Consider the following 9122-nt stretch of genomic DNA (forward strand, 5'->3'; position numbering starts at 1 on the left):
ATACTACAGTGCAGGTGGACATTGTCCTCTAATAGGTGAGGTAACCCATCGTGTATTTGTGTGAATCTGCCCCTTAAGATGTAAAGCCACTGCAGGCAGAAGACTTTGGAAGTGGAATAGCCAAAATATTATTAAACATGATTAATTTGAACTCAAACTCACTGTCTGCTGTGGTTTATACACTGTTCTTTAAACACTCGAACATTGCCAAAAGATTTCTGACACCAGATAGATAGGAATTGGACCAATGTCAATCAATTAGATGCCTTTCCAGCAATTGAAAATTAGTCAGCTTGCCTTAACATCGCTGTATGTTACTATACTCCAGATGACATGGAAGTTGATCTAGAGATACAGTTTGTTTCAGGAACGGTGCGTAGGCAAAGACTGCCGACTGTGGCTCGTCTCGTGGAAAGTCCCCAGCACTTTTAATAAAAAATAAAAAATAATCAATTACGGCATCTGGTTTGTGCCAGTGCCATTTTGTAATGTTTGTCTTGTACAAAGAGGATAACAGAGTTAAATTGCACCGCATGTGTTAGCACTTTGCTGCCATTTATTACCGCCATAAGTGAGAACATTAGCCCTGATTTTCTCCAGGGGGAAGAAGTAATGACAGGAGTTAGAAAACATTCACGCAGTGCTTCTGCTGCCCCCGCTGGAAAGAATGTGAGATCTAGTCTTTTATTTTTTAAGTCTGGCTGAACAGATGTGGATGTTTTTGCATTTGCTGCTAATTTTGATTATAGCCTCCATCTTCAGTGTCTGGAATCTTTCTATGGGTTCCTTAAGCAGTCGATAAGGGTTTTAGTGTGGGGAGGAAATAAAGGAGATGTGTCCAGTGACCGTACTGACGCCTCGAGGTCCCGGTTCATTGCAGGTGCTCCCCACCTGACCCGACCCCCCTCCTTAGTGAGAGACTTTGTGGCGTTATTCGGTTAACGTCTCCAGAGGCTGGGCTCATTGGCACGCTCTGCCAGGCCTTCGTGGCAACCATAGCTGCACGTGGCCTGCAGGAACGCTGGACGGGTTCCCTCCTGTGCCGCGGTTGCACGCACGTGACATGTGCCCTGTAATTTCCCCATTGGACGTGTGCCTTTGCCATCCGCGTTTGACTGAGCGTTCCTGGGAGGAGCCCCGTGTCTGTGTCTCTGTGTAGCCGGCTGTTTGTGCTCTGTCTGCGCAGTGACTCAGAGCACCAGAGAGCAGACTGGGTGGGCATCCATGAGAGGGTCTGCCAGCTGCTCATCCCCCTGCGCTGCCCTGTGCCCTTCCACGCTCTGGAGGTGGAGAGAGAGCAGCACCGCGCCCGGCTCCTGAGTGGACAGGTACCCCACTGCCCCTCTGCTATCAGAAATGTACACACTCACACACACACACACACACACACAGACTGACACACCCAACACTACTTCCACACAAAGATATTGTATCTGTTCCGTGCTGGTCTGTGCTCCGCGCTGGACAGGAGGAGCTGATCGCTGTGTCCCGAGCCGCAGCTCAGAAGAAGCTATTCGAGGGGAAGCACCAGGAGGCCGTGCCCGGGGCCCTGCTCTCCCTGCGCTACTGCAGTGACGTCCACGGCCCTGACGCCCTCCAGCTGGTCCCCTCCTACCTGCTCCTTGCCGAGGCCAACATTGGTGAGTTTGGCCCCCGGGCGTGGCTCTGTCACTGGGTGTGTGGGCATCGTGTTGCGCTGTCCATGCATGTCTTCATCCAACACTTCGCAAACATGCTTTTACAGACATTTTAAGATAAACTGAGACTAATGTCAGTGTAACTAAAAATAAGTTGGAGAGAGACTCGTTGTCAATGGGTGGCGAATCCAGAACAGCAACCCTGATCTGTCCTGGGGTGGTTTACTCACAAGGGCCCCTGTATGTCGCCTCACATGGCTCTTGTGCTCTAAACTTGCCCCTGAACCAGCTGGGAAAATGAGAGCGAATCTGAATCGCACCCTGCGATTTGGTTTCAGATATTTGAAGTGGTGTAACAACTGCAGGGATATCTGTCTTGCTTGTCTGGCTGGTTCGTGATCTCCTTGAGTCTCGCGCTCGCGGCTGGGGACCGCTTTACCCAAGCAGATAATGCACCCTAAAACGAGGACTTTCTCAAAGAGATTACGGACTTGTGTGTTGGATCTTTGACAATTAATTAAAATTAAAAACTAGGATCTTGCATTACTTTATGAAATCAATGACCAGGTGTTCACAATACAGTGCAGTTCACCACAGCATGTCGAGTAGAGCACAGTTTATGTTGCAAGGTTGCAGGGCCCAGGCATAGATCGGTCTTTGCTGCAATGCCCCGTCCTCAGCTCCGGCCTCGTGCTCAGTTGCTGTGTTTGCTCTGCGCAGGTTTACCTCGCCAGCGAGGAGTTTGGCACGGACAGTATCGTGACCTGCGGGGGCTTCTTCCACATGGCCGACGTGTTCGCCCGCCAGGACAAGACGGACGTGGCCGATTCCCTGTACACGGAGGTGAGGGTTCAGAGACGACACTTGTGCGGGATGGCGTTAGCTGATCAGGTCCAATTCCTGCAGCCGTTCCTCGTCTGCGCTCGTGCAGGGGAGAGATCCACTGCGTCACTATACTGCTGACAGAGCAAATGCAGCTTTAATAATTAATGTCCGTTTATGAAATAACAAAGAGGTTTTTAACTAAATCCATTATTTTGAGATTACCAAAGCTTTTTATTCCCCAGGCACAGAGCAAAGCTATTTTGTTTGCTTGGCATCATCTAGTGCTGTGCTGTGCTGTGCTGACTGCACACTGGGGTTAGGAGGATTGCCTGTCCCTCCCCGGCTTTTGCAGCAAACAGCTGCTGCACCATCAGTACTGGGAACATTGTTCATTAGTAAATGAAATTGGCTAGTTTTTTCACCATGTAGGTTATTTATTTGAAGGCACTGATATTTAATTGTGAAGATGTTTAGCATATTATTAGAATGTTGTCACAACAAAACATCAATTTTTATGTATTTATTTATAGCAGGTAAATATCTCTCTCACCGGGCCTTCTAAGTTTGGATTGAAAAATTAGATTTGAAGTGAAATGATATTAAGTAATCCATTACATTGTTTAATTATCTAAATGGCAATTTATTCTCTTCATAAGCCACGATGATGCTTTTAGTATCTGGAATGCGTTTGAACAGCTTCACATAGCCTTGCAGGATTCTCGGTTCTCTGGTTCCAGTGGGGGGTTGGGTCTCGCTGTGGGACTGTGCAGCTCAGTTGACTGGTAAAAACATATAATTAAAAAAGATACAAACACCCACTGTACCAGCTTTACATCCACACCCTCACGTATCACTCTGTTATTGATCTGGTTTTAAACTGGAGCGCAGCCTGGTCACACTCATTGCCCTGGCGTCCACTTTGTAACCTTAGTGATAGACGCGGGAACGACTGCAGCCTCGTGCTGTGAGCCGGGGTGTGTGTGCGGGGCTGTGTGTGTGCTGGGCGGTGTGTGTGTGCTGGGCGGTGTGTGTGTGCTGGGCGGTGTGTGTGTGCGGGGCGGTGTGTGTGTGCGGGGCAGTGAGCCGGGCTGTGTGTGTGTGCGGGGCGATGTGTGTGCGGGGCAGTGAGCCGGGCTGTGTGCGGGGCTGTGTGTGTGTGCGGGGCTGTGTGTGTGCGGGGCGATGTGTGTGCGGGGCAGTGAGCCGGGCTGTGTGCGGGGCGGTGTGTGTGCGGGGCGGTGTGTGTGCGGGGCAGTGAGCCGGGCTGTGTGTGTGCGGGGCTGTGTGTGTGCGGGGCTGTGTGTGTGCGGGGCTGTGTGTGTGCGGGGCTGTGTGTGTGCGGGGCGGTGTGTGTGTGCGGGGCGGTGTGAGTGCGGGGCTGTGTGTATGCGGGGCAGTGAGCCAGGCTGTGTGTGCGGGGTGGTGTGTGTGTGCGGGGCGGTGAGCCGGGCTGTGTGTGTGCGGGGCGGTGTGTGTGTGCGGGGCGGTGTGTGTGTGCGGGGCTGTGTGTGTGTGGGGCGGTGTGTGTGTGCTGGGCGGTGTGTGTGTGCGGGGCGGTGTGTGTGTGCGGGGCAGTGAGCCGGGCTGTGTGTGTGTGCGGGGCTGTGTGTGTGCGGGGCGATGTGTGTGCGGGGCAGTGAGCCGGGCTGTGTGCGGGGCTGTGTGTGTGTGCGGGGCTGTGTGTGTGCGGGGCTGTGTGTGTGCGGGGCGATGTGTGTGCGGGGCAGTGAGCCGGGCTGTGTGCGGGGCGGTGTGTGTGCGGGGCGGTGTGTGTGCGGGGCAGTGAGCTGGGCTGTGTGCGGGGCGGTGTGTGTGCGGGGCGGTGTGTGTGCGGGGCAGTGAGCCGGGCTGTGTGTGCGGGGTGGTGTGTGTGTGCGGGGCGGTGAGCCGGGCTGTGTGTGTGCGGGGCTGTGTGTGTGTGGGGCGGTGTGTGTGTGCTGGGCGGTGTGTGTGTGCGGGGCGGTGTGTGTGTGCGGGGCAGTGAGCCGGGCTGTGTGTGTGTGCGGGGCTGTGTGTGTGCGGGGCGATGTGTGTGCGGGGCAGTGAGCCGGGCTGTGTGCGGGGCTGTGTGTGTGTGCGGGGCTGTGTGTGTGTGCGGGGCTGTGTGTGTGTGCGGGGCGGTGTGTGTGCGGGGCGGTGTGTGTGCGGGGCGGTGTGTGTGCGGGGCGGTGAGCCGGGCTGTGTGCGGGGCGGTGTGTGTGCGGGGCGGTGTGTGTGTGCGGGGCAGTGAGCCGGGCTGTGTGTGTGTGCGGGGCGGTGTGTGTGCGGGGCGGTGTGTGTGCGGGGCGGTGTGTGTGTGCGGGGCGGTGTGTGTGTGCGGGGCGGTGTGAGTGCGGGGCTGTGTGTATGCGGGGCAGTGAGCCAGGCTGTGTGTGCGGGGTGGTGTGTGTGTGCGGGGCGGTGAGCCGGGCTGTGTGTGCGGGGTGGTGTGTGTGTGCGGGGCGGTGTGTGTGCGGGGCTGTGTGTGTGTGGGGCGGTGTGTGTGTGCTGGGCGGTGTGTGTGTGCGGGGCGGTGTGTGTGTGCGGGGCAGTGAGCCGGGCTGTGTGTGTGTGCGGGGCGATGTGTGTGCGGGGCAGTGAGCCGGGCTGTGTGCGGGGCTGTGTGTGTGTGCGGGGCTGTGTGTGTGTGCGGGGCGGTGTGTGTGCGGGGCGGTGTGTGTGCGGGGCGGTGAGCCGGGCTGTGTGCGGGGCGGTGTGTGTGCGGGGCGGTGTGTGTGTGCGGGGCAGTGAGCCGGGCTGTGTGTGTGTGCGGGGCGGTGTGTGTGCGGGGCAGTGAGCCGGGCTGTGTGTGTGTGCGGGGCGGTGTGTGTGTGCGGGGCGGTGTGTGTGTGCGGGGCGGTGTGTGTGCGGGGCAGTGAGCCGGGCTGTGTGTGTGTGCGGGGCGGTGTGTGTGTGCGGGGCGGTGTGAGTGCGGGGCTGTGTGTATGCGGGGCAGTGAGCCGGGCTGTGTGTGCGGGGTGGTGTGTGTGTGCGGGGCGGTGAGCCGGGTTGTGTGTGTGCGGGGCGGTGTGTGTGTGCGGGGCGGTGAGCCGGGCTGTGTGTGTGCGGGGCGGTGTGTGTGTGCGGGGCGGTGTGTGTGTGCGGGGCTGTGTGTGTGTGCGGGGCGGTGAGCCGGGCTGTGTGTGTGTGCGGGGCTGTGTGTGTGCGGGGCGGTGTGTGTGCGGGGCGGTGTGTGTGCGGGGCGGTGTGTGTGCGGGGCAGTGAGCCGGGCTGTGTGTGTGTGCGGGGCGGTGTGTGTGCGGGGCAGTGAGCCGGGCTGTGTGTGTGTGCGGGGCGGTGTGTGTGCGGGGCAGTGAGCCGGGCTGTGTGTGTGTGCGGGGCGGTGTGTGTGCGGGGCAGTGAGCCGGGCTGTGTGTGTGTGCGGGGCGGTGTGTGTGTGCGGGGCGGTGTGTGTGTGCGGGGCGGTGTGAGTGCGGGGCGGTGAGCCGGGCTGTGTGTGTGTGCGGGGCGGTGTGTGTGTGCGGGGCGGTGAGCCGGGCTGTGTGCGGGGCGGTGTGTGTATGCGGGGCAGTGAGCCGGGCTGTGTGTGTGTGCGGGGCGGTGAGCCGGGCTGTGTGCGGGGCGGTGTGTGTGTGCGGTGTGGTGAGCTTGGAGGTGCATCGGCCCCAAATTGCAGACCTCTGTGCAGTTGCTATAGAAACCCCTTTATGGTTGACGGGGATGCTGCTCCTTCAGAAAGGGCTGCTAATTATTATTGCTGCTGTCTGCAATCGTCGTGACTCGTGAAGAAGTAGGGCGTGAAAAGCCCTCCTGCTGACGCTGTGTGTGTGTATGTGTGCACGCAGGTAACACGGATCTGGCACAGTCATCTGACCTGGCTGTTTGATGAGCGTGCGGAGATCTCCAGTGTGTCGGCAAGCCCTGCAGCACCGGTGCCGTCTCTCGGTGGGTATCCTCCAAAATAAACTAAACCGGCCCGGTCTGGTGTGGCACCTTCTCTGTCGCGGCCTCTGGGATCATGGAAGCCGATATGTGTTTCAGAAAGACTTTAGTCAGTACAGTGGGACTGTGAGGAGATCCTATGAGGCTTTGGTTTTTACCTGGCAAGACGTTTTTCCAAAAAAGCAGAAAACGCTGCCCTCTAGGGTTCCTCAAGGGAAATACACCTGTACACCCCCCCCAAATTACCACCCCTCTCTAACTCTGGCTTCCGAAGGCATGTTTAGTCATGAGCAGATCGCCATGTCTTTGGGCGACCCTGAATGGGAGATCCCAGTGAGATGGCGGCACACTTGATGCTCTTCGCTCTGGGTGGTGGCACAGTGCCAGCACTGACGTGTCATCTTCTTCATTTGGGGTTGAAGACACAGGCAATCCCAACCAAATTGTCCCACTGGCCTCCCGCTGCACGAGGGATGATTACGCCAAGTGAGCGCGAAGCCTTTCAGAAGCCGTTTCATTTGAAGGACAACTTGAGAACCCCGTTATTCCAAATGTCCAGCTATTACCAGCTCGAGCGGTCACTCCAGTGCCCCTTCCAAAATCCCAATCTCCAACCTTCCACTTTAAAGCTCTTGTCTTCACTGCGTCACTTCTATATCTTACCCTCCAAAAAATGCACATTTTACTGAGTGTGTGTCCTGGACAGCTTGCAATTAGATCCTCCTCTTCCTCCTTCCTTCTCCCTGTCCCAGATGAGTCCCAGGCAGCAGAAGCCCATCAGGTCCTGAGTGCCATCCTGGCCGTCCGGGAGCGGGCCTCCCACCCGGAGCCGGCCGACATCGCCCGCACCGCCCACGCCCTGGCCCTGCTGCACTCCCTAGACGCGGACGCCGGGAAGGTAGGGGGCGCCGTGGGGACGATCACGCACTCCTCGGCGCGGTGGGTTGTGTCCGGCTGCCGGAGCACCGTCTAGAGAGGGGATTAGCGCTAATTACCGAAAGCCCCACAGACTAATTGGCGGGGATTATCAGGTGGACTCGTTTGAGCCAGGAGTTCTTCTGATTGGGTGCCTGCCAGCTCTTTGTGTGTCTGCAGTGCACTGTGGGAGAAGCGCTGGGTTGAGATCCAGTAGGGGCCTGTTTATAAGGACTGCAAAAAAGGAAGGCAGAGATTAATACGGATTCAGAGCAACGAAGGCGGGCACAGAAGGAACATGCTTCACCCCCCTCCCTGAAACAATCTGATCACTGTCTTTAGATCCCTTTTATCCCCCCGCAAATTGATGCTCTCTAAAATCAGAGCCAAACCCCCAGATGAGCTGCTGTTGGTCACGGTTATGACCCGTCACCAGGCGAGTCCAGCGTGTGAGTATGTCAGTCACTGTTAATAAGCAGGCCTGGTGTCCATGACATGCCTGTGGAAAGCAAAGCAGGTTTCTAAGTTGGCGTGGATTACCCTTGGCACCAGCTTGTACTAGATGTTAGCGCTGCAGAGGAGAGCGTTATGCACTGCCTTGGGGAGCGCACACATTTTCTTGGTAATTCAAGCTGAAAGGGGGAAAGCAGCAGCAGGAAATTGAATTTTAAAGAGGCTCCCTCTGCAAATCTGTCAGCAAGGGAATTACTGATTAAAAGATCGTCTCCTCATACGAACACTTTGAGTGGCTTCAACCCTCTCCGGCTTCGGCTTAACTAGAGATGAGAATCTAAAATGAAACTCTTCTCATTCGAATCTGAAGAGTGCCGAAATGATTCTGGTTGTAATCAGTGGCGAAAGAAAAAAGACAGAACTAAAAACAGAACGGCCCTTTTACAAATGTCAAGTTTAATCGGAAACGTTTGTTACAGGCGATTGAATTACTGCTGGGGCTGGTTTGCTTGTTTGTGTTTCTACTGCACTCACAAGCGTATGGAGCCGGAGTCTCAGTTCACAGCGATAGTTCTGTTATGGAAAAATCGAGTGCCAGGGAAGAGAGAATAATGCCACGTGTGACGTCTGGTTTTACTCCATGCCAGGCGGTGATGTATGGCAGAAAAGCCCTGCTGTCCAGCCAGCTGGTGCCAGACTGCGGCCTGACGCAGCCCATCGAGAGGCTTCTACAGCTGGCCGAGCCCAACGCGGTGTGAGGGGTTTCGATGCGGTGTACCGCCACCTCCCCCTGGCGCCTGCTCTACCTGAACATCGCCAGAGACCACCCGTCTCTCTCTGTCTCTGTCTGATGGGTCCATGTGTCAGAGATGCAGCAGCTCTTTATAGTGAGTGAGTTATAGTGACTGACTCGGAGCACGATGCACTCATTCTGTTCTCCCACTGGAATTGTTGTTATTGTACACTATTCAATAAACGCCTTTATCTCCGTTTCCCAAACAGCCTCCTTCTTCAGTATCATTGCATTTCTATTATCTTTTGATCCAGTTGTCCTAATGTCCATATCAGTGGAGGAGTTTACCTGGTAGGTACAGGTTGTAGCGATGCTGAAGATTCGCTCCCCTCTGTGCCCGGACCCCCAGTACGTTACAATACGATAGCCTCGTTTATTAAATTAAACACTATAAAGCATAAAGCATTACAGCAACCCCTGATGTGTATGGAAACATTCGTATCCATTTACAATAATATTGGTTTGATGGTGTCGGCTTCACAATTTGCTTCAGCAGAGACATTTAAAGTGCAGATTTTCAAACGCTCATGTGGTATTCATCAACCGACGGCAAACGCCTCGAGACCGATGGTCAGTCAGTGTCGTAGACCCGGACCCGGACCAAAGCTTAGATTCAG

General features: G+C 55.9%; 1 protein-coding gene across 1 annotated transcript in view; it reads left to right on the forward strand.

Moving 5' to 3' along the window:
- The window catches only part of zmynd12 (zinc finger, MYND-type containing 12), a 12604-nt gene extending 3893 nt beyond the window's left edge, over positions 1 to 8711 (forward strand). The window contains exons 2-7 of the mRNA XM_066690663.1: positions 1187 to 1328; positions 1469 to 1741; positions 2247 to 2480; positions 6248 to 6347; positions 7097 to 7242; positions 8360 to 8711. Of these exons, the coding sequence (XP_066546760.1) occupies positions 1187 to 1328; positions 1469 to 1741; positions 2247 to 2480; positions 6248 to 6347; positions 7097 to 7242; positions 8360 to 8470 (1006 nt within the window). The 3' untranslated portion in view covers positions 8471 to 8711. The remainder of the gene's footprint in view (positions 1 to 1186; positions 1329 to 1468; positions 1742 to 2246; positions 2481 to 6247; positions 6348 to 7096; positions 7243 to 8359) is intronic.
- The last annotated feature ends 411 nt before the right edge of the window (positions 8712 to 9122 follow it).

This window comes from Amia ocellicauda, chromosome 18 (genome assembly GCF_036373705.1).
Source record: "Amia ocellicauda isolate fAmiCal2 chromosome 18, fAmiCal2.hap1, whole genome shotgun sequence".
Taxonomy (NCBI): Eukaryota; Metazoa; Chordata; class Actinopteri; order Amiiformes; family Amiidae; genus Amia; species Amia ocellicauda.